The 24,266-nt window shown below is 43.1% G+C and overlaps 2 protein-coding genes across 4 annotated transcripts in view; one reads left to right on the top strand and one right to left on the bottom strand.

The window, feature by feature from the left end:
- The window catches only part of wwox (WW domain containing oxidoreductase), a 118,773-nt gene extending 116,196 nt beyond the window's left edge, over positions 1–2,577 (bottom strand). Inside the window, exons 1-4 of the mRNA XM_076142372.1 lie at positions 2,359–2,577; positions 1,882–1,946; positions 673–730; positions 351–520 (exon numbers count right to left, since the gene is read on the bottom strand). Of these exons, the coding sequence (XP_075998487.1) occupies positions 351–520; positions 673–730; positions 1,882–1,946; positions 2,359–2,465 (400 nt within the window). The 5' untranslated portion in view covers positions 2,466–2,577. The remainder of the gene's footprint in view (positions 1–350; positions 521–672; positions 731–1,881; positions 1,947–2,358) is intronic.
- A 3,856-nt stretch (positions 2,578–6,433) lies between these two features.
- Positions 6,434–23,683, top strand: nfat5a (nuclear factor of activated T cells 5a). 3 transcript variants are annotated; one of them, XR_012960991.1, is made up of 13 exons: positions 6,434–6,794; positions 12,828–12,956; positions 15,070–15,694; positions 15,832–16,015; positions 16,839–17,029; positions 17,160–17,332; positions 17,530–17,664; positions 17,776–17,828; positions 17,929–18,061; positions 18,380–18,561; positions 18,642–20,883; positions 21,024–22,505; positions 22,621–23,683. XR_012960991.1 is itself a non-coding variant. In XM_076141877.1 (12 exons), the coding sequence occupies exons 1-12, from the start codon at positions 6,722–6,724 to the stop codon at positions 21,425–21,427; spliced, it is 4,521 nt and encodes a 1,506-aa protein (XP_075997992.1). In that variant the 5' UTR covers positions 6,434–6,721; the 3' UTR covers positions 21,428–23,683. The 3 variants fall into 3 exon arrangements, 2 of the variants coding, with proteins under 2 accessions (XP_075997992.1, XP_075997991.1); XM_076141877.1 differs by having other exon boundaries at positions 18,383–18,561; positions 21,024–23,683; XM_076141876.1 differs by having other exon boundaries at positions 21,024–23,683.
- The last annotated feature ends 583 nt before the right edge of the window (positions 23,684–24,266 follow it).

Raw genomic sequence — 24,266 nt, 5'->3', positions numbered from 1 at the left:
TTGCGGGCTACAAATGGAGACCATTCATTACAGTTAACAATGACATCCAATTCAGCCCAGCTAATGAACTTCAATACAATCATGTTCAGTATTAAGGAATGATTTGTTGAGTCTAAGTGTATCGTTTTGGAAGCTAATGTTGATGAATGTCTGGTTGTAGAGGGCTGGTGACTGCTGCCCCCAACTAAACAGGGTCTTGCAAGGTGCACTCTACCTTTAATGTGATACCAGATCACCATCTAGTGGTTTTATGGTGAAAGCACACTTTACTGTGCACTGATTGAATCCACAATTGCTGTAATGAAAAATTACTTATTTAGGAAAACAGACGACGGCATTGCAAAACTCACCAATACCAGCATTGCCCCCAGTAATCACGATGACTTTGTCAGAGAAGTCACGACCTTGCAGGATCTCTAGTGCTGCAGTATTCCCATCATACCGTTTGGGCTTCCTAATCACATCCTCCACAGTAAATGCCTGGCGCGGGTCAAAATATGTGGTCCGCTTGTTAATGTGACTGGGAATGACAACAGAAAAAAAGAAAGGCAGTTTACTATAGAATAAACAGGATTCTACACTCTAGCATAAACAAGATCAAAAGCAATTTCCTCTACCAAGCACAGAGACTCATGTCATGTCTGTTTGTTTCTACCAAAAACTGTAACTTACTCCACATAAATGATCTGTCCTTTATCATCCGTTTCTTGCTCCCATCCATATGGCAAATCTGTAAGAAAAGACAGAGATCACATTTTTTGAAATGCGTTATCACCTAAATGCAAACAAACTAATTAACATCTGTGCAGGATCCTAAACTAACGAGCTGGTGATTAAGCACGCATGTGTATGTATGTTAACACAAGCAACATTCTTCCTCCGCCTCCAAACATGCAAGAAACAATGTTCTGGGGTCCACTGCTTTTCATTGCATCTGCAACTTTATTTCATTTTTTATTTGCATTACCAAATGATGGAAGGGGGGGGGGGGGGAATGAATGGAATCATTCATGATGTCACAGTTGACACACACTGCTTTGATGTCTGGCGAGCATCATTCCTTCAATCGTCTCCGACCTCTGTCACTGTCAGCAAGAAGCAGCACCATGAAAGAAATGATAAGCTTCCCTTCACCTTTGTCAGGTGGCAGTTCCCTGTTGGGCTGGCTTTCGCAGTAACCATCAGCAAAGGTCAGGGGTCAAGAGAATGAGCGAGTTGGCATCTACCTTCCTCAGCCTGTATTTGCTCATGGCCAGCACTACACGGCCATCTCCAGGGGAACGAGAGCCAAAAGCATGAAGGTGTTCATTGAGGGTGATGAGAAGGTCATCACCAACAACATTGTTTATAAGGAGCTGCATTAACTCTGTATGACTTGTTAGTCTCCAAAGAATGGCGACATATAATGAGTCTTGAGTTCAGGAGGGATTAGATGTGTTTTGTTGTAAATGAGTAAATGAGTCCAATGCCTTTTGTTGATTGGTTTTTCTTTTACATTGGATTTGTCACTTCTACCATCTGAACAGGTTTTGATGAATAATATCAGCTGTTTCCTATTCAAACTGCAGCCTGATCCAGTAAAGCTGCTCAAATTTTTGGCAAGAGCTCTTCCTACAATAATTAAAGCATAATTTAAAGGATTTATTCTTTATTCAAACATTTATTTTATTATTTATTTACAAACTTTATGACCTATAAATCGAGATAATGTCTGTGTTTCTCCTCTGTGTAAGTACTTAAATATCACATCACAGGTTTTGGTTGTTTCTTTCTTTATACTAAGAACAAATACTTCATAGGAAAATACGGGATTAACCAAAATAACTAAATGTAAGTAAGTAAATAAAACAGACAAGTGGATATTAAGTCAAAGAAGCAAACCTCCAGCACAGCGTTTTTTCTTTCCAGTCTTGGGATGATCCCACTGTGTTTTCATCTCATCGTGGCTGTGGTGAGAAAAACAAAAAGATTTACCCAACAAACCAGAATTAGACGGTAATCATTAGCTGTTCAAAATGTAGCTTTGTCTAAACCTTCAGTCACCATTTCACAGTGTCGAAGCTTTTGCAAATACTTTAAAACAAACCTATGAATCAAGATGTCAGGTCAGTGTTTGTGCGATGTTAATTCCAAAGTTTCGAACATTGACTTGCAAAAAAAGCAACCATAAACTTAGTATTCGTGCTATTAATCCGGACACCAATGCTAACCTAGTGTAGCTACGGAGCTACACACTGCTACTAAAGATTGCAACCCTTTGGTAATGAGCAGAGGAAACTTAACTCAAGTCTTCAACCTGCAAATCACTGGTACATTGCTGCTGTTTATGTTAGTTCACGTTCCTAGAGAGACACTTACTTGGCATAGTAGACCCATCCATCCTTCGTAGATCTCTCTTCCCATCCAGGGGGTAACTCGTCTTCACTATCGGTATCTTCCATACCTGCGTATTTTAAAGCTGCCATCACCCGCGTTTATTTAGTTTAATTAAACTGCTGTGTAGACGCGAATCCGGTAAGAAATGTGCTCTCCGGTGCCTGAATGGAACTGTCACAGCAGACAATTAACATCACGGCACTTCCGCAACAACAAGGTGACGGCGCCGAACTGCACCCTGGGAAAACGAGTATTAAGCGACGTTCGTCCGTCACTGTGTGTCCGTGGAGATTAGGTCTTGATTACAGCGTCCGCGTAAAGGTTGGTGATTGAATATTAAACTAAGCAGATATAGATGATAGAGTGAGCTACTTTTGTGCTTAAACACAAATAACACATGAATCATTTTAATGTGTTATTGCAATTACAGCTTCATCTGAAAACTACATGAAATATGTAACTGTGCACTGAATTAATTTTCAACTTCATACCTCACTGCTCATATATTCTTTCTATCTCTCTCCCCTATCTATGTGTGTTTGTATTCTGTGTCCATGGAGAACATGACATGGCCGTTACACCCTCCCCCCAGCTGTGCAGAGCTCTTCATTATGTCTGTACACATTTCAAGGTGACTTGAGCTTTCTTAAATTATGTCTCCTTTATAGAATTTTGTTTTGAAAAAGTAAAGCATAGATTAAAAACAAAATAAACATTGCATGGTGTGCAACATTGCACAAGTGTATCTGTTCTCTGTAAACTAAGCCAGCCAGCCAGCCAGCATACCTCCATTGCCCTTATCACCCACATGGTGTACAACACTCAATACAATGAAGTATGGTAAGACTGTGTGTTGGTATAAGATAAATGTTTATAGTATTTAACGTCTGCCAGCTCCTAGCACTAGTATGCAATTATGGAGAAAATCAAAGTAATATAATGTCCAACACCTATACTGACTCAATGTACTACACACAGAAGGGACCCTGAACAACAATACACCACAGCACAGAAACAGCGTAGTATCTTCAAACAAATATTGCTTGTTTTCCAGTTTTTTCAAGGTTTTAAGATTAAGATTCTTTATTTTGTCAGATCACATGCAATGCCATACAATGTTAACACACGTTTGAAACTCTTCTTGCTTCTTACTTATAAACAACAAAGCAATGATTCTTAAACATATTGCATGAAAAATATCCATTTCCAAAATCCATGTTGTGTACAATGTACATAGTGTGCCAAGATTGTCCAGTGATTCCACGATAATGCAATATCCACTCCATCATTATATTTTTAAGCAAAGTAAATTTTGTTAATCTTTTCCCTCTGTGTTGGCAGTTGACTGGAGAATCGTTTGTCCAGGGCTAATTCCCTCTTGGCTCTCTGACAAAATGTGTAGCCTCTCCTGGAGATGGTACATTTTCTGTTCTGTTTTCCATGATCTTTGAGTAGAAAAGATTCTCTGCTTAAATGTGACAATTTGTGCAGTAGTCAGATGTAAGCGCAGGTTTCATGTCAGTGATGCAGTTGTAGATGAAGAGCTTGGTGCCCTGGGTTTAGACAACCCTGTAGGTATGTGAAGCAGCATGTATGAAATGCAAAAAAGGCTATGTATTGTAACTCAAGTTTAAGGAATGCTTGTGGAGCTGTCAAATTTTGTAACCTTAGTTGTGCAGTAGAGCTCTGCAACATAACCCATGCTCAATGTGCCCTCACTAGGAATTGCTCTAGTTAGATCTATTTCCTAGAAGGACATCAGGCCAGATCAGGTGTGGGCCTGGAATGTGCGTGCGTGCGTGCGTGCGTGCGTGCGTGCGTGCGTGCGTGCGTGCGTGCGTGCGTGCGTGTGTGCGTGCGTATGTGTGGACTCTAATAGTCCAGCCAAATTGCTCATCAAGTGAATACAAACTAGTAATACATTGATACATTGTAATAAGGACCTGTGGCAGATCAGTGTCGAGTGAATCTATCCTTACTGCAGGGGAGGTGCAGGCTGTGGTGCAACTATAGGCTGTTATTGTTTACTGGGAAACATGTGTTTTACTGTGATGGATGTAGCTAAATGCCACACATACGTATATAAGGATATCAATATATCATGGACATCAGGTACTTTTGCAGGGCTCTGTGTTTACCTGTGTACTACAAGAGCAATGCTGTCACTAACTGCAGCTCCAACTCCAACTCCAACTCCACACTTTCCTCTTTTGTAATGCACATAGAATTACAGCAGCTCCTCATAAATAATATTTTGTCATCCCCTCATCATCACTTTCAATGAAAACTTTCACACTGCTGACCATGAGCCTTTACAGGCTGAGGAAGGTAGATCCCACCTGGCTCACTTTCTTGAACCTTGACCTTTGTTAATGGTTTCTGTGAAAGCCACTCTGCCAGGGAACTGCCACCTGACAAAGGTGAAGGGAAGGTCATCATTTCTGTCATGGTGCCGCTATTTATTGACAGTCACAATGGTTGGAGGTGATTGTAGGACTGGTTCTTGGAGCAACTCTGCACAAATAAACAAACAAACAGACAAACAGACACATGCTCTTTTCTTCACCTTGCCGACCCTCCTGTTAGTAACATCAACATTAGGTAATTGTTACCTGATGTTTGTGGAGTTTAGTTTGCTGCAGCCTCTCTTTTTTCGCTCTGCATTGCGTGACTGCCGAGGATGGCGGTCGCTTCTTCTTCGGAACGTGCAAATGGTTTTTCTTTGGAATGGCATGGGGCTTGTTTTTCGCTTTGGGGATGTTCTCCAACAATGTTGTTATTCACAACTGTGAGATCACTCATGATGTTAATAACAACTGTCACATCACTCATGATGTTATTAACAACTGTGACATCATTCGTGATGTTAATTAACAACTGTGACATCATTCATGAAAATGAATGATGATTTTTTTTTTAATTAAATCAAATTAAATGCACATTATGCAAATGAAAGACCCCTGAAAATGTTTCTTACAAGTTTGAAGGCAATTTAAGGAATGGTGCTTGTTGTATAGATGTAAATATACAGACATACATAGATGCGCACAGTCTCCGTAGCACCACATAAGTATAAATGGTGATCAATATATCATCACACACTTTTGGAGGGCTCTTGTTTACATATAGACTATACCTGAGTTAGAAAGCCTGTTTGTTTCAATAACAGAATGAACTGAGATAGCATGACTCAACCAGAACTACAATGGGGGAGAAGTCGACACAACAAAATTGCATTTTAGAAGTGGTTTGATATACACAGATGGATTTAATCAAACAGCAATACAAACAGACCCCAGCCTGCAGTCAGAAGAATATAGAAATAAAAGTGAGCTGGCTTACACATTGGGTAACTGTATAGTTATACTACATCAAACAAATATCAAAGCACTATAACAACAGCCTAACTGCAGGCAGGGCGGACAGAAAGCATGGTTTGCTGCATGTGGTTGTTAAACATATCGCAGAGTCTGGGAAATACTCAAGTACACCTGGGTTCAGCCACACAATCACTGATACACAAACTGGTTCAAAGCAAATATGCATGACATACTCCTTCAGCACACACACACACACACACACACACACACACACACACACACACAGCTGTGTTAATGTACTGACACAGGTGCTGACACAACTTCATGGAAGTAAACAAATGTAAGCAAATGTGAACCAAGCATGTGCCTACTGTGTGCAGGTACTATATAAATGTCTTCAGTGCATGAGCTGTGCAATTTCTGTAAATATCTATAACGTCAACCTAATAGCAAAAATATTGCTTGGTATGTGTTTAATCAAATAGTCAGACATCATGTGAGACATAGTGAAGATGGGCCTTGAGGGCTCAGGTCACAAGGTGTCCACACGCTGTTTGTTGGTCCATGGGAGATTATACTTGAAGCAAAAATGCAGAGGACTTAATTTCCCTCACGGAATCAATAACGTATAGAAAATAAATAAATAAGAAGATCTGTCTTGTGGCCTCACTGGAACCACTCCAACTAAGCTCCCAGCACGCTCAATACGCATGCGCCAGGCAGTGGAAAGGGGCGGGGCCTTGAGAGTGGCCGACCAACGGAGGACAGTGTGTGGTTGTGTGTGTGTGTTCGCTTCAACGTAGCAGCAAATGTGTCTCCTCTCTGGGAAGACACGCACCAATGTGAGACGTGCTAATAAACGGTTGTTTAGATATTTAAAGTGTTGGCCTTAATTTTATCGGCCTTTTATTCTCTAAATTGATAACATTCCGCATGTAAAGGTAAACGTTTATTGGCTTAAAGCAGCTGACTTCGTCTCTGATCTAAAGAGTGTCCGCGTCCCCTCCCCTCGATGAAGCGCTGCGATGCCCTCTGATTTTATATCCCTCCTTAGCTCGGATCTCGACCTCAATTCCCCCAAATCGCTATACTCTAAAGGTAAGGTTTTACTACATAATGGTTACGATGACTTCACTAACACGTTTTGCTCTGCGTTAGTTGGAAGTAAAACGAATGTCAAGGGGCTTATGTTAAGCTGCTAGCTAGCACTAGTTAGCTTTCTTTTTCCACTGTTAGCCAGCGTAGCTACCTTAGTTGGTTAGCTGGCTTTGCATAGACGACTGGCTACCTGGCTGACTGTGGGTGTCTCACGAGCGAACAGGCATTAGAATACACACCAGTAGCGTCAGAAAGATTGATACAATTACATTGTACTGATATGTATTGGACTGGTTGCTAGCTTTGTATGAGGTACGGACTGTTAGGTTGGCAGAGCTACGTGAGGTCTATCCAGCCACCACATTGTTCAGTGGTTTAAGTCCTCGTGGGATTCTGCAGAGGTGTGTGTGTGTATGTGCGTGCGCGCGGGTGTCTGTATCGCGAGAGAAAGAAGGAAAGTCGTACACGCATGCTGTTTTGTTGACTCCCATTGTTGAGGTTTTTCAACTGACAGTCCCCTTGTTGTCTTGGTGTGTGTATGTGTGTGTGTGTGGAATGGAGCCAGACGTATCCTCCTCACATTCTCTGGTTTCGGAGAAAGAATGTACCCAGTGGCTTTTCTAAGCTCAGAGCAAGGCATTCTCTGTATGAGGGCGAGGGTGTGCGGGCAACCATAGCCACAGTCAATGCCAAAATGGATTCAATTTCAATCAATGTAATGTAGGTTGGACATGTGTACTCCAGCTCTTAGTGAACGTGTTGCCATGTAGGCCGGAGAGGAGTGCAGACCACAGCATTATCCCTGTCCTGATCAACTGGGTTAATGAGGTTTCCTTTGAATGACAGAGCAGCAACACCTTTCCTTCATTTCCAACAACAAGCCATTACACGGGTACTATGTTCATGGATGCAGTTATTGCAGTTGCCGTAGATGAAACTGGTAGTAAACAGTGGCAGTTATTATCACTCAGTTGTTTAATGCCTTCTTTTCCTTCTGCTCCATCTCTCCTTTTCACGTGTAAAGCCTAATTTATTCAGTTGTAAGGTGTCATGGAAATTATACACAGAAGCTGTTTGGCTCTGTTGGAGGCACCGTTGCCGCTGACATGCACCTCCTTAAAAATACAAATACATGTGGAGTATATATGGAGACCACAGGGACTGCTGCTGTTGGTGTCCCATGTTTTTGATGTTTGTACAGACTGCTGATAGTGACAACATGGACAAGTCGAAGAAAGGCTCAGTGATGTTTTGAGCAACACTGGATGCTTTGGTTGTGTGATCTCGCAAATCCAATATAAACTCTGTCCTTGCAGCAATCATTGACGTCTTTCATGACCGTAATGCTGACATAATATCTTTGGGGGTGTAGTGAATGCACAGCTACAGGTAATGTGTAATGTGTCTCTGTGCCGTAGCTGGAAACGTTTGTATTTTGCAGTACTGTCTGCGTTACAATTAACAGAGAACACCTTCCTGTTGTGACATTATAAGTCAAAAGTGAATGAAACGATGCGAACGAAACGTGTCTGACGCATACAGCTCATGTTGTGGTGATGTGACGGTGAAACTGCATCAATACCTTCAACCCTTAGGTGGATTATGAAGCAATGTGTCCAGGGGCATAGATACCTTTTGGGGCCCTCTCACTTAATTAAAGTAAACTGCACAACCAGTAATTTGACCTGCATCACAGCCGTGTTCTTATTGAAAATTAAGCCATCTTCATCCTAAAAGCAGCTACCTTCCCTGGTGATAACTCAGTGACAGTGCCATAGGTGAATGTTTAAAATGCCGTAGTTTTACAATTTGATTGCAAGTGGTTACAGCCTTCACCTGCCTTCCGTCTGACTTACTGCTCCCACATCTGCCCGCTGCTATGTATGGGGTGCTCATAAGCCAGCAGAAAGCATTCCTCCGTAACCCTGAAAGGGACAGTTGAGCCTGCCATCTGCTCACACTATCATATGATGAATGTTTATTTATATCTCAGTAATTTGGGGTGCGCTTGTGTGGTCAAGGTATTATACTTGCTCATCAAACATTTCGAGTGGCAGACCTTGTGTGTATCAGGCTGTAGTTGACAGAAGGGACACTTGCCCAAATTTGCACCTTGGCCTACAAGAATACCATTTAGTGTGAAACATGACAAGATTGTTTTGGTAATCTGTGTGACCGTCACAGTCTGTATCTTACCATAGTCATTTTACAAACGCAAAAGTAATGTCTGGTTCCAAACAATTATCAAATCACGTAGGTACATCGCTTTGGATAATATGTAAATGTAGTAGCCACTGTTTAATATGATGGGTCGTCTGTAATCTTGGTGCATGTGCTCTATTTAATGTGAGTCACCAAGCTTAAGTTGAGGAGAAAGTCTCATCCTCAAAAAAATAATTCCATAAAAAGATTTTGCCATGGAAATGTTATTGACTGTTAATTAATGCAATGTTAGCGTGTTAAAGCAGATAATTGCTACTTGGCTGAAAACCACAGTGCTTGTGATTTATGACATCCGAAAAGAATGGAGAAAGATTCAGTTACATACTGCATACAGTACAAAACAAATAGGCGGAATTGTAAACAAGATGATGGTGCTACTTAATGGATTGTAATTCAATTTGAAAACACTTCTCTTCTTTATTATATATGTACATGCATCATGTGTCTAATGGGGCTGGACTAAATATTATAATCACCTTTAAATACAGTACAGTCTTGTACAACAGCACAATGAACTATGGACACAACTACCACTCGGGTGAATTAACACCCCTCTGACACATGTTGACAATAATCTATCATTATCTGCTTCAAAAACTTCTGGTGTTTGTTTTAGCAACGGTGCATTGGATTCTGTTGGATGGCACAGGTGCATATAATAAAGTGGTTACAAAGTGTACAGAAGCAGACACCTTGAGACGTACTTGAGTATGTGAACCAGTTTGAGCATTATGTCTTAGTTTCAAGGTAAACAGAAGTGGTGTGAAGTATGAAAGAGGGCAGTCTCTGTGGCTGGAGTGGAGAGAGTAGCTCCTTTGTCTGTACTCTGCCTTGAGCATATTGTATGTGTTCAAGGGTGTAATCAAATCGACCATTGTTGGGCACTGTGATAGATTCTCTGTCTGCATATTTTTCATCTGCAACAAAAACACAACTCATGAATTGTCTATTCATCTGTCATCTCCGATCACAGCCCCGAGCCAGCTGCAAAGAATAAAAATGGACTGTTGGCCTTGCTGTTTGGCAAAACCTTTAAGGCATGTGTAATACGAGCGCTGCATAACCATGCGGTGAGGTAATTTAATTGTTCTAAAGTTTAGGCTAAAGTCAGTCGGCCCCCTCTGGCTGGTGTGTTACAGCCCACGACACATTGACAAGGTCTTATAGCTGTGGACATGACCTTGTTAGAATTGCCATCTGACATCTATAACACCGACTTGGAACTAAAGCTGAAATCCACCCCAGGAATATTATGGCTGTCATGTCTTTGTTTATGAGCAAGGGTTTATCAAACTCAACTGAACGCAATCTGAAAGTCAAAAGTAGCCTGATCATTTCTCTTTTGGTAACACTTAAACTGTTCCAGAATTACTGCGAAAAAACTGATCCCGGTGATGTGTCATGATTGTGGATACATGGAATAAGCCAATACACCAGTAACCAGAGTTAATTTGACGTTATGGAGTGGACGTGCGTGTGGGAGTCTGAATACCTGTGTGAATCACATAAAAGACAGAAAATAGATGGACTTTGCTGGCCTTAATTCAGACTTTGTATTCAGATTCAGGTGTTTTCATAGTTGCCCTAATCTGACCATAATGAAGTCATTTAAAGAAGATATTTTTTTCTTACACTTGCAGTTCTAAAATGTTTTAATTCCAATGACATCTGTTATCAGTGCAGCAAAACTTGCCCAGCACATTGTTTTTAGCTCCCTGTATGCCGAAATAGCACTGAAGTGAATTTTCAGCCAAGTGATGAAAGAAACGTAAAGCTTTGATTGCTATTTGCAGATGTTTGTTCTGTGGAAAGTGAAGTTGCTCTCTACCACACTTCATCAACTGACACTCCGCTTTGAGCTTATCTTTCCTGATAAATACCAACATTGTTATCCTACACTATTTAAAGCCAGATCTTGTTGCAAGAGCCACAAATGATCCAAAATAAACTCATTTATAGCCTTGTGAGCATGTCTGGATAAAAAGCTCACCTTCTACTTCCCGTCTGAGGTCGGGAGGTGTGGACCCATTTTTCTGTGGTTCCTAAATTTGACATTCATTTGTTATGAATCATGCAACCACGCAAAAAGTTTCAGTTGTGAGTAGGGGAAATACAGTGTGTGTCAACAGAGCTTCCTGGCAGCTCTAATGTAGTGGGAAAATGTAAATTACTGTACGTATCAAAGAAAACATGTTTCTTTGCTCGGGCTGCTTCTGCTATGCTGCGTGACCCGAAAGTGGTCAGAAAAAGTGACTCAGTCAGAACTGAGGTCACGTCGGGTTGAAAGTCAAACTGTAATGCTTCCACGCACAAAGGATCACTTTCTCTACAACATGAACAAAGAACAACAGACAGACGGAGCATTATCACAGCGCACACTTAGCTCTTCGCTTTAGGACCGTGCTCAAATGTTCATGTCGGTCACGTGCTGTATTTCATATCACTAAGGTTTGATTGAGATCTTTTATCTTTATATTTGAAGGCCCTGTACACCTACGCTGATGTTTTTGCTTATTCTGGCAGATTAGGTCGATGATGTGGGGCACTATGCTGTTTGCTTATGAGGAAGTCAAATCTGCCAAAACAACTGTGGTTATATTTCCTATGTAGGGCCCTTTTAAAGTCGTGGAAAGGGACTGCCATGGTTGGTCTAGTTTAAAGGGACAGATCCCCCAAAAAACAAAATCTGAAATAACTCAGTATTTCAGAGAACCTAAAAATCACATTCAAAAAAACCCTACAGCAATTATCTGTTTTTTGGTTCCTTTCTAGAATCCACAGACCTTATCGCGTTTATGGTTTTTCTCAGAACTACCCCACGTTTTACCTTTGAATGCCTACCAGCTGTCAAAGGCCATAACTTCCTGTTGTGTGAGTCGGGGCTTTCGAGCACTGTAAAGTAAATGCCATGGAGCTCCACTGTGTTTGAGTGATGTTCCCAAAGCACGATAAAAATATCTGGCTGCATAAATAAATAGTTTAATAATAGGTTAGGATAGTAGGATAATAATAGGATAGATTATTTATTCATGGGTGAACTTTCCTTTCTAGACAACGCGGATCGATGACCATGTTGCACCACTATGTTTCCCTTAAAAAAAGGAGCACACATTGCAGTTCTCACATTGCAGTTCTTTGAGGGAGCTGTGGTGACTTGATGTCTCTTCTTCAACAGCATTGCTGATGTCAGAAGTGAGAGCTCATGTGTCTGTCAGTTTCACCATTCTGCTGGTGCGAAGTCATAGCTGAGTATCAGATGACAGCTACACATGCTGGATGCTGCTGATGCTCAGCTGAAATATCCATGTCAGGGTGTCGATAAGCCCCTGTTTCTTAGCAACTAGACTGCCTAATGGCGTGTTTATCTGCCATCAGATGTGGTTTATTTTAGTGTAGCTGTAGTGTTTTGTTATAGTCTGCCAGGAGTCCTGTTACCGTTAAGGATCAAGGAATGTGTCATTGGGTTTTATTTGACTGAACCCCATGGGAGGCTACTGTAGTTTATCACAACATATTCTGTGTTTTGTCCCTGTTAACTGCAGACATTATTTTAGGAATGAGACATGAGACCCATGTCTGTTCTGGTAGCATTAAAGGATTATTCTTTTTCTTTACTTAATGATATTTATGTATAGGGGATGCATGCATGCAGTACTAAAGATGGTTTACAAGATGGGTGAGGACACTGTAGCTAATTTACTGTGCCGTGTATTGAGTAGACAACCTTCTTTAAATAACTGGCAATGATAATCTGAGTTCTGTTTCCGAGATCATCATTTATCATCTTCCACTCTTCATCCTCTATGGCAGAGTCGGTATATGACCTCCTCCCCAAAGAGCTCCAGCTCCAGCCCTCGTCCGCCCAGACAGACCCACCCACCATGAGCCAAAAGAGTGGGGGAGAGGCGGGACCACCTCCTTCTGCAGCCTTGGCCTCAGGTGAGCCACCAAATCAGCCCATGAACACCATGATCTGGGATCAGCTCCCCTTTGCCAAACCATTCCCCAAGACGATAGGGGTGAAAATGCTAATATGGCCTTGTATCAATGCCTGGGGGCAACTTCACCCTTACACCAGTTTCACTGACACTGATTGTTTGACTGACATATACTGTATGTAGGCTAATAGGCCAGTATTTATATTTCAGCCACATTCATGAATACTGAGGATAAGAAGCACAATTATATTGGAGTTTATCTGGGTTTTCACTGGTTCCGTGGGGATACAAGGGGGGTCAGGGTGTTCAGACAATTAAGCCTTAGAATCAAATTAGGCTAAGGTTGTGTTTTGACTCAAGAGAATATAATCTGCCAGTACCAGTGATACTTCAGAAGATATAGACCTGTCCTCTTCTTGTAATACTAGCAGTGGCACGGGAACAGGAGTTGTGCACCTTGTTGCAGTGTGTTGGTGTGTTGAGTTCAGCGAAAGTGCAACTGCCGTAATCGCCTTCAGCTTTTTACTAAACATAAAACTAATCCACCGACAAAAAGAGAGTCAAGAATGCCCAAAAGTAGGGTAAGAACAACTCTTGAATTTATTCTAAGCCATTGCCAGTGTAAAGACAATAACTGGCTTCTTCACAATAAAAGCCATACATGATTATAAAACCTGGAAAGCTTTTACTGTGAAAGGCAGTAAGAAGACCTGCTGGGAGTACAATAACACCGTACTAACACTGCTCGTTCTCTCTCATTTCATTTGTTTTTTTCCATTATGCTTGCGCTCAGTGTTGTTTTGTCCTTTAAAGGTTTTTAGTCAACCAAAACAACACACTAAAACAACCCTGCCTTTTCGTCGGGAATGCGGTTAATATTTTGTAGTCAAAATCAACTTTGTTAAATGTGAGTGATTTGTTTTTAAGCTGATGGCCAGACTTCTTTTATCTGCAATTGAATATTATTTTATCAAAACTCCAAATTTCATGCAACCTTCACCAAAATGTCTACAAAAGTAATTTTTTTAGATTTGATATTCCATATTAATCCACTCTGTTTGACAGGAACTGAAAAGTTCATAAATTCTTTCTGTGAAACAGTAAAGTTGCCCCAAGCCATCGATGGTCTTTTAATCATCATGTAGCAAAACATGTCTGATCGTGGATCATGGTTCAGGGTGGCCATCGTCAGCAATAATTAGTTAGTTAGTGTAGTGCACAAACTAACTGGTCAACAGTCATTTAGAAGAGAGCGCTTGTGTTAATGCAACCTTCTCACTATCCTGTCTGACCCAACTGGCCCAAAGCAGTGCTGATCACAAGCATGACAAGTGTGATGTAATTCAGATCATCATTAGCCAGATACACGTGCTTAAAAATGTCTATAAATGGTCAACTTCAAAAGTTATTCCTTCCTTCAGTTTATTAACTCATCCCTTTTACTGATTGACAGAAGTTGAGTCTTGAATGATCAGCTCTCTTGTTGCTCATTGGCTGTCTCGTTTTTATTGCAGGAAGTTCCCTCTGAGGCAGGGAGTGTCTGCATATAAAATGGTCTGCAGTTCACTGCTCCATAGGTCAGAGGCTTGTTTATTCTGTCTCCATGGCTACGCTCAGTCCCAACCAAATCCTCCAATTGGCATGCGCAAACTTCTATGTACTACTGAATGCACATTGCACAAACTGTACTGTAACCCTGGCAAATTTAATTTGGTGCCACATTACCAGCTTGCAAATTTGGCTGTACAATTAAAGTTTGACCAGATTTTGTTATTTTTCTTTCTGGCAATGTGTATGTAACAATTTGTAGCTTGCTTTTGTTTTTGTAAACAAAGCATGTCAGTTTTGTCATATTGATTTCAAATGAGAAAGGTATCAAAACATTGTGGGACCTGTAATACCCTTCTCAACTTTAATTTCAAAACATTTGATCCATGCTCAAGAGCTCTCGCATGCACAGTGAGGGCACATCAACTGAAGTCTGTTGAAATTACAGTTGGGAAGAGGGGAAATCAGTACAAATCATGCACAAATTCAGCTGCTTGAATGGGACTGCTAGCCGGCTCTGTGCTGAACACTTGCGCTAACTTGTTTTTCTGTATATACTACTACAGATGCCACCTCTTCCACTTCCAGCCCCTCTGCCTCTTCCTCCCTGGCCATGGGAATTCCATGCTCTGGTCCCTCCACTGGCCCCTCTACCGCAGACCACCTTAAGGTTCCCCAGCATCTTCACTCTAGTGGAGGGGATGGAGCTGGAGGCTCAGAGATGGAGGGCAGAGCTGCCCCAAGCAGAGGCAACGGTGCAGCAAACACAACGGGAGGAGACGTAGGGCCAGGAGTGGTCCCAGGTTTAGGAGTCCAGCAACCTCAGAATACCCCATCCAAACGGAGGCCCGTGTTGAGCATTTCCCCACCTCCTGAGGACCTATTAGATGACAGCCAGATGTCCTGTCAAGAGGAGCCTCCCGTTTCTGGTCCAACATGTCCAGACTCGGAGCACAGTAGCAGCATGTGGGCTGATGACTCCGCCTCCAACTTCAGCTTGGTCAGCACCAGCTCCTATAACGATAACACAGAGGTACCGCGAAAGTCCAGGAAACGTACCCCTCGCCAGCGACCTGGCCCAAAGCCTGCCCCTCCGGAAGACAGCATGGATGTGTTTGATGCCGACAGTGCCAAGGCTCCTCACTTTGTGCTGTCCCAGTTGGGCTCAGACAAGACCAGTCCCATTGCCAGGTGGGACTCTTTTTCCACTGCACAACATCAATGTTCCCCCTGCTGGGATACAGTACAACTTAATTCAGTTTTCTCTGGGCTTATTGAGTTTCTGTTTGTCATATTAACGGTGTCATGTGATGTTTGTTGATTTCCAGCTCTCTTGAAACTGGGACTGCAGTGAAGGGTGGCTCACTCTCTGCTCAGTTCCCACAGAGGAGTGACGGTAAGGAGCTTAAGATCCTGGTCCAGCCAGAGACCCAACACAGAGCTCGCTATCTGACCGAGGGCAGCCGAGGTTCTGTCAAAGACCGCACGCAGCAAGGATTTCCCACCGTTAAGGTTCGACAAAAAAGTCCACTGGCTGCATCTTGATGCAGGAAAAAAATCTTACATCCAAGTTGGAAGTGACCGAATAAGGCCAGAATACACAAGACACAGAGTGTGAAATATTGCACGCCACAAGAGAATGTGCAGACATGTGAAAAGAATTTACACCATGCACATGCTATTGCGTCATTGTTTTTATTTGGTTAGAAAGCATTTTAGAGCAGGCATTCTGGTTTAGTCACATAAGGCATTTAGTTGAACAGCCGACCATCGCACCACATTTGTTACTGATCCATCTGGGCTGGGACTTGAATACATAGCCCGCCCTTTAGTAAGGCACTTAACCCCAAAATACTCCAGTGGGGCTGCTCAGTGGCCGAGAGATAAAACTGTGGTTGTCTTGGACAGCTTCCAGGCTTGATTGCATGTATCTGTGTGAGCGTGAAGCAGCACTAGTGCTGAGCAAACCTACCTGGGAAAAATCACTAATTGCATAACACATGCATCTGTGCTGATATGTTTCAAAAGTAGCCTTCTACATTGTATTTTGTGTATTTTGTTAATGTTATTACACTGAGAGGATAGACCCCATGCTGGGACCATGGCATGTTATCATGCTTTGGCACATGGTGCTTTGCAGGGTGAATGGCTTTTGTGTACCCTCGTATTGTTTACGCTTTATCTGTGACATGCAGTCCAAGGTATGTGTTGCAGACCTGTGGCCCTGGGTCCTGAGCCGTTCAGGCTTGACTCTCATTTTGGCGAGTCAAATGTTTAAAAGTATTTGTATTTGTCAGTATTAATTCTGCCATGGTTGATGTTTTTGTGTCCGCAGTTGGAAGGTGCAAATGAACCAGTTGTGCTGCAGGTGTTTGTAGCAAATGATGCAGGCAGAGTGAAGCCTCACGGATTCTATCAGGCATGCAGAGTGACAGGGCGCAACACCACAGCCTGCAAGGAAGTGGACATAGAAGGCACCACTGTGATTGAGATCCCTCTGGAGCCAGGCAATGACATGACACTTGCGTAAGGGCTCTCTTTGTATTGATATTCAGTTTGTATTAATGCCTATTCAAATGTCACGGTGTAAATGTGTCAGCAGTAATGTGTGTATATTATATCATTACATATTCCCAATCTTGTGTTGTATTTACAGGGTGGACTGTGTAGGAATTTTGAAGCTCCGTAATGCAGATGTGGAGGCCCGTATCGGTGTGGCAGGGTCCAAGAAGAAGAGCACCCGTGCCCGGCTGGCCTTCAGAGTCAGAATCCCCCAGCCTGATGGATCAGTCTTCACTCTACAGATCCCCTCGTCACCCATCCTCTGCAGTGAGTACTAACAAGGAGTTATTAGAAGGCCAAGATAGACAAACTTTGGATCAATTTCAGGTCTTGTGCCGGTATTTACTACAGATTTTACTGTAGAGCTGAATGGGTGCTGTGTTTCCCAGTGCACTTCAGTTGGCAGGCGATGTGGTGTATCGCTGTCATCTCACACCGCCTCCCTTACTCTTGTCATTCTGCAGCACAGCCAGCGGGGGTGCCAGAAATCTTGAAGAAGAGCCTTCACAGAGGCTCAGTGAGAGGAGGAGAGGAAATGTTCATTATTGGGAAGAACTTCCTCAAAGGCACCAAAGTTATATTTCAGGAAAACATATCAGGTGAGTTTGGCATCGTTAGTGTTTCCCAAGCACAGTCAGGCCCACGAATGTCTTTGTGAATACAAACCTCTGCTGATCAATGAATGAAAATATTTCCTCTTCAATTACCAGACGATAGTTCCTGGCAAGTTGAGGCCGACATTGACATGGACTTGTTTCATCAGGTAAGTTGAACTGATAGGAAGACTTGATAGGCATGATTTCACTTCACAGAGAGCTTAACCTCCATGATATTTACACACGTGTGCATATATTGTTTTCCAGAACCATTTGATAGTGACTGTTCCTCCATTCTACAACCAATCAATCACTTCTTCTGTTTCTGTGGGAGTCTTTGTCGTGACCAATGCTGGTAGATCACATGATGCTCAGCCCTACGCCTACAGTCCAGACCCAGGTATACCCACAAACTTAAACACAGAGCCTATTTAGTTTTGTTTTTCATGCTTTGGCGCTGATGAAATAATCTACATTTTAGATTTGATGCTGGTGGTTTGTAAATCTATATAATTTCCATTTACAGCCACCAAATGTACATGAACTATTTTAGCATTGCCAGAATGTCATTTCATTACTTATCACAGGAATCTAATTAAGAAAGTTGAATACATCATCACAGGCGATATTATAGTGAAGCTTTAGCTGCAGGACAGATATGGTTACATCGTCCAATCACAGAAAATATGCCATCCTGTGTTTCCATTGTCATTATCAGCAGATAACGCACATGTACGGACAATAAAAACAGAGGGACCCACCCTGGTGGAGACGTGTGTATTTGATGGCCAGGTGAAAGCTGTACCTGACCCATCTGAAGGCACAGGTCAGCCATCTAAACGGCAAGAGGACACACCAATGGAAGTGTCTAGCAACCCACCACCCCCTAATGTCTTCAAGGTAGTTTACCATTCAGTCTCAGGAAAATGCCATTTAAATATTGACTTTAGTATTGAAACGTGTCATTTTTCTTCCCACAGCCTGACCCCCTGGTCTCTGTGCAGCAGACGCTGGAACTCAGCTCCAGTCCCCACCCTGGCGGAGAGTCTTTTCCCAGCCCAATGCCTCTACAACCTGAGGATGTGGAGCTTCCCCATGCACCCCCTGTCTTCCCAAGCTTAGACCCCCTCAGCACCATACAGAAGCAAGACATCACTCCCACAACTCCCTTCCCTGTGTCAGGGGACACCACAATTCCACCTGTGACCCCAGACGTCCCGCAACAATTCCTCAGAGACCCTCAGGAGAGCCTTCCTCCTGACAGCTCTACTAACAATAGTGCGGTTATGGTTGTGGCCATGCCACAGATATCAGCCCCCTCTCAGGCTCAGCCACAACAGTCCCAAGTTCCCCTGTTTCCCCAGGAGGAGGTGTCCCAACTAGAGAGGGCAGTAAGGGAGCTACAGGCTGGAAATAACACCACACTCCAGCAGGTCTTAGAGGCTGCTGTGGCTCAGCAGCAGTTAAACTCTGTGCTGTACAATCCAACATCTGCAGACTCTCTACAGCAGCACGTCCAAGAGAATATGAACAGCCTTAGGCTAGGAAACACAGAAAACCCCTTAACTACACAGCAACAACTACAAATACAACAACAACAGCAAATACAACAACAGCAAATACAGCAACAGCAAATACAGCAACAACAGCAACAGCAAATACAACAGCAACAGCAAATACAGCAGCAACAACAACAGCAAATACAGCAACAGCAAATACAGCAACAGTTTCAACAGCAACAACAATTGCAGCAACAACAAGAAATCCTAGGCAACCTTCAACATCAACAACAACAACAACATCTACAACAGCAAGTCCTTGGCAACATGCAGATGCAACAACAACTTGTGCTACAGCCACAGGACCAACAGCAACTGCAACAGCAGCAACTTATTGAGAATATTCAACAGCAACAACATTTACAACAAAATCAGCAACAAGTCCTCAACAACATCCAACTTCAGGATCAGCAGCAACAAAATCAAATACTGACCAACTTACAACAACATCAGCTACAGCAACAGCAACAACAACAACAGCAGCAACAAGTGCAAAATCAAGTATTGAGCAACCTACAACAGCAACAGTTACAAGAGCAGGTGTTTGAGAACCTCCAGCAGCAGCTTCAAGCCGAAATGCTCCAGCCTCAGATCCGCTCCTCCCCCCAGACACAGCAGCCCGTCTCTCTCCTTCAGCAGACCGGGGAGCTGCTTACCATCCAGACCAGCTTCCCAGCACAGCCTCCATCACACACATCTCCCCCACAGCAGCTATTCCAGTCCCCTAGACCCCTTGCAGAGACCCAAGGCTCCCAACAGCAGGTCCAAGCTGCCCTGCTTCAGAATACGCTAAGTGTTCTGGCCAGTGGGAGTCTAAACCCAGAGCAGCAGCCCACAGGCTCCACTCTGTACCTGTCCCCAAACCCTCAGCCTCAGCAGCAGCAGCAGCAGCAGCAGGCACAGCAGCAGCTGGCCTTCCTCTCCTCCATGGAGACGTCTGCGGGCCAGCCTCAGTCTGTTGCAATGTTTCAGAACCAACCCCAGGCCCAGCTTTCCCAAATGCAACAACAGAGCACTCCTATGGAGCAACAGCAGTCTCCACAGCAGAACCAACAACAGCCGCAGCAGCTCCCAATGGCTCAGCAGAGCTCCCTGTTCCAAAGTATCCCGAGCCACTCGCCAGCTAACCCTCTCCCCCAGACGCAGCTCTCCCAACCCCAACAAACAAGTCTGCTCCTCTGCACAACAGATCTCAACCCGCAGGCTCTTCCTCCAGCTCTTCTTTTTAGCACCCAGACCCAAGCCACCGCCCCTATGGGGAGCATTGGTGTTGGTATACCCCAGCCAGAGCCAGCAGAGCCCATGTCCTTCCAAGACCAAAGCTCTTCCGTTGGCAACGCTACATCAAGTGAGGCCCCACAGCAGAGCCTGTTCCAGGACCAGCAGCCAATGCAAGTGGGCCCAGGGTCCAACAGTGTTGCAAGCAATCAGCCGGTGGAGCTTTTCCTGCCGCAGACCTCGTTATCCAGCCTGCAGGGTACAATTGGCACACAGGAGCTGAGCAACCAGGCTCCAGCACCTGGAACAACCATCTTTGTAGTACAGGGTGGCGTGGGTGTTGTAGCAAACCCTGGCCAGCAGCCGCCAGAGCAGCTCTTCCAAACAGTTAGTGGGAATGTGGCACAAGGACAGGCCAACTTGTTTGTGTTTGGCATCCAGAATGGTAAGATGATGTCTGAGCTAATGTTAAAGTACAGTAAAACAGAGTGATGGAAATATAGAACATGATTGCCATTTCCTTGGTTGTGTCAATGTTGTTATCTACTACTCCTAATAACGACTTCCATCTTCTCCTTCTCCTAGATTCCCCGCGGCTGCTGGCTTCCTCCGGACCCCCCCTGCCGGCTCAGAGCCAGGCTCAGAACCCCGGCCACATGCAGCCCCTCTTGGACCAACCCATGCCCCAAGCCGGGCCTCCCATGCAGACGGCCATACACGGCAGCTTACAGAACAGCCTCCAGGCACAAATGCAGTCGAGCTTAGAGAGCGCCATGCACACCAACCTGCAGGAGGCGATGCAGAGAAACACACAAACGGCCCTGCAGTCCAGTTTACAGGCAAACCTAGAAACGAGCCTCCCGACTCCGCTGCAGACCAGTCTGCAGTCGCAGATTCAGAGCAGCTTACAGAATACATTACAGGCATCGATAACTGCCGCGCCCAACATGGATAAAATTGAGGACCTGCTGGAAAGCCTACAGAATTAATGAGCGTTTAGGCACCAAGGAGGGATTAGCAGCCCGGCGCTCATACGTCCTAACATCAAGGAACAGACTCATGAATCTTTTTCCAGTGCCGCTTTACTTTGGAAAATTTAGAATATTTAAGAATAATGTGCCCCTTTCACCCTAAGCCCTACACTATGGGGTCTTGTCTAACTCCTGGTTTTTACTGAATATATATTTGTCATTAATTATAGCCTACACCCACACACCCACCCATCTTCCTTGAATTGATATTGTATATACGCACATACGCCTTTGTTATTTATCTCGCGGGATTAGAGAAGCGCTCAGTAACTTCTTCATCCATCCGAGTTTCAGAGTGTTTTAAACATGTGGGCCTCATAGAGATGATGAGTCAAGTTACTAGGTTTGATGGAAGGGGGCGGGGGGTGGGGGTGAAAAGTAATCAGTAAAGATTACTTTTGTGGCATGAAATGGAATACAGGTTATGGAGACTTTTTGCAATTAACTTAAGCCTTATGCGTGCATATAACAATAATTAGACTAAACTATACTAAGAGCAAAAGCTATTGTGTAATATATTTGCCGCCATGACTAAAATTAGCACCTGAACAGTTACAATCAGAGAGGAGTCACGGTGATAAAAACACTCCACTGTGGACAAATTAAGTGGACAAATTTGTGTCCGCATATTCGGTTATCGGAAATGAAACAAACGAAATTCAGCCTGGTGAATAGCACGACTCTGCCCATCCTTTCGGGCAGTTCCCAGTGTTTTTATATGTTTAAGCTTAACCACGGACGTCATCGAAGCTTTCTCGGTGAATTTTTAAGAAGCATTCAACTATGTAGTGCGTGTATTTTTGTCTTTGAAGAAGTTGGTAACTTTTACCAGTTCAATGTGGATCGGAAGCAACTTTCCACGTGTGAAAATGAAGTGTTGTGTGGTTTTATAAAACATTTTATCTCAAGCACTTTATAACCTTTTTTTGTGTAACTAGCTAATCCTTATATCCGTCCACAGCTCTCTATTGATCCTGCTGTTCTGTGCTTCCACATCCATTAAAACAGAACAGAAAGCAGTTGTCTTTTTAAAAAGGTAAATACATCTTTACCAAGCAATTTTCGTTTTTGCTCATGTCACAATATTGTAAAGGTCTAGGATAACTGTGTGAAGAATGTCTGCTCACTGTTGAATCCCTCTTTGTATTCAGTCTCAGTGGTCCAGTCAAGTCTGTCAAAAACAGCCATTCCCACAAAAGCATTGTCATTTTTCAGTGTTGGAGTGGTAAGTAGGCCTTTGTGTTATACACACTGACAAAACACCCAAATTACTGATGTATTCATCTGTGCATTGAAATGAAGGATTTTCCTCATATTGCTATTTACTGTACAATCTTTGTCACTTGAGACTTTTTAACCTTTTGTGTTGTAGATAATTTAAGTTAAGCTGTCTAAGTGTTGGTAAAGTTGGCATCCAGTGTTGCGTCCCTTGTGTTGTGAACAGGGGGCTCGCTGGTCAATGAAATCTCTGTTACATAGAGGCGGCCATTTTGATTCTGTCTGTGGTGCTATGTAGAGGAGTTGACCGGCACTTCCCACGAGACGTTAGTGCTGATTGTACTCCTATAATAGCGCTCGCATTATACTTGGTGTCCGACCGGAGTGGAGTGTAGCGAGCTGGCTGTGGTAGCATCAAGACTGGAGTGTACGCAGGTATACCAAAGCTCCCTGTTGTGAATCGTCGTCACTTTTGTCCCCCGCGTTTTGTCCTTCCAAACACTCACGTTTACTCATTTATTGACATTATGCAGCTCTAACATGCATAACCGCTCAAACGTCCAAATACAAAACATTTGAAAGGTACTTTGTTTCATTTGAGTTAATCGTGTATTAACATTTCCACCAATCTGACCTTTTTTTTGTAAAAATGCAAATGAATACTGCTATCCGTTCCATTTCTACAATAGCCAATTTGACATTTTCCACAAGCCAATTTTATGACAATTAATCAGCTATCAAGTGCATTTGTTTACATTTTCATATTCATGCTATTTTTGTCCTGCAGCTGTTAGTGATCCATTATAAAGTAACTTATCTTTTCTAGAATTTTGTACCCATGAATCAAATTGTAGAGTATTTTTGTAAGACTAAAAAGTTTTTTGTTTTATGCTCATAGCACAGAATATCACTGCTGAGGTTCATTGTGAAAGTGTGTGAGTGAAAATTCAAAGTGTAATTACGCGGACATCAATGAAATATATTGGAACATAATTCTGCTGCTGTTTGAACGACCCAAAATTGTATAACATATTAATACGTGGGCTAGGTTTCTTGTGTTTGTACTTTGTTTAATGTCATGCATCTCAAAATGGCACTTTGACTCATCCATCGACTGTAGATCAGGTCAGAGCTCAGTAGTGATGTTTCCAAGCATTCCATTCCTCTTGAGTAGGGGGGGAAGGGAGGGGGGCGGGGTTTAAGAGCACATGATTAGGTGGAGGAAGTGTGTGGAACGGTGACGCCTCTTAAAGCCATACCAACACAGAAAGCCAACCTGTGATTTTCAGTGTCATGAATGTAAATTTTTACCTCATCGTGTGGAAATAGAACTCGCTCTACATCTAACATCGGACCAATTACAGTTTTAGAGAAGTCCTTTCCTTTTAGACAGAGTGAACGGGGCAGGGAAGGGGGGGCGGGGGGGAGGGGAAGCATTCGTATACATTTATCAGAATGTTCTGTTTTGGATTGTGGCGTGTTTTTCATATTTCATGTCCAGCGGTTTCATTGCGCCGCGGTTCCTCCTCATCCCGAAAAAACGGTTATTGAATCTTTATACATCATTGGTTTCATCCTT

Source organism: Genypterus blacodes, unplaced genomic scaffold (assembly GCF_046128005.1).
Source record: "Genypterus blacodes isolate CSIRO-AG114 ecotype Tasmania unplaced genomic scaffold, CSIRO-AGI_Gbla_v1 ptg000021l_1, whole genome shotgun sequence".
NCBI lineage: Eukaryota > Metazoa > Chordata > Actinopteri > Ophidiiformes > Ophidiidae > Genypterus > Genypterus blacodes.
This window is presented reverse-complemented; position numbering and strand designations above follow the sequence as displayed.

Coding starts and splice junctions, on each gene's coding strand:
- nfat5a (XM_076141876.1), top strand. CDS start 6,722: ATGCCCTCTGATTTTATATCCCTCCTTAGCTCGGATCTCGACCTCAAT. Junction 17,333..17,529: donor CTCGTCACCCATCCTCTGCA/GTGAGTACTAAC, acceptor GTCATTCTGCAG/CACAGCCAGCGGGGGTGCCA. Junction 20,884..21,023: donor TGTGTTTGGCATCCAGAATG/GTAAGATGATGT, acceptor TCCTTCTCCTAG/ATTCCCCGCGGCTGCTGGCT.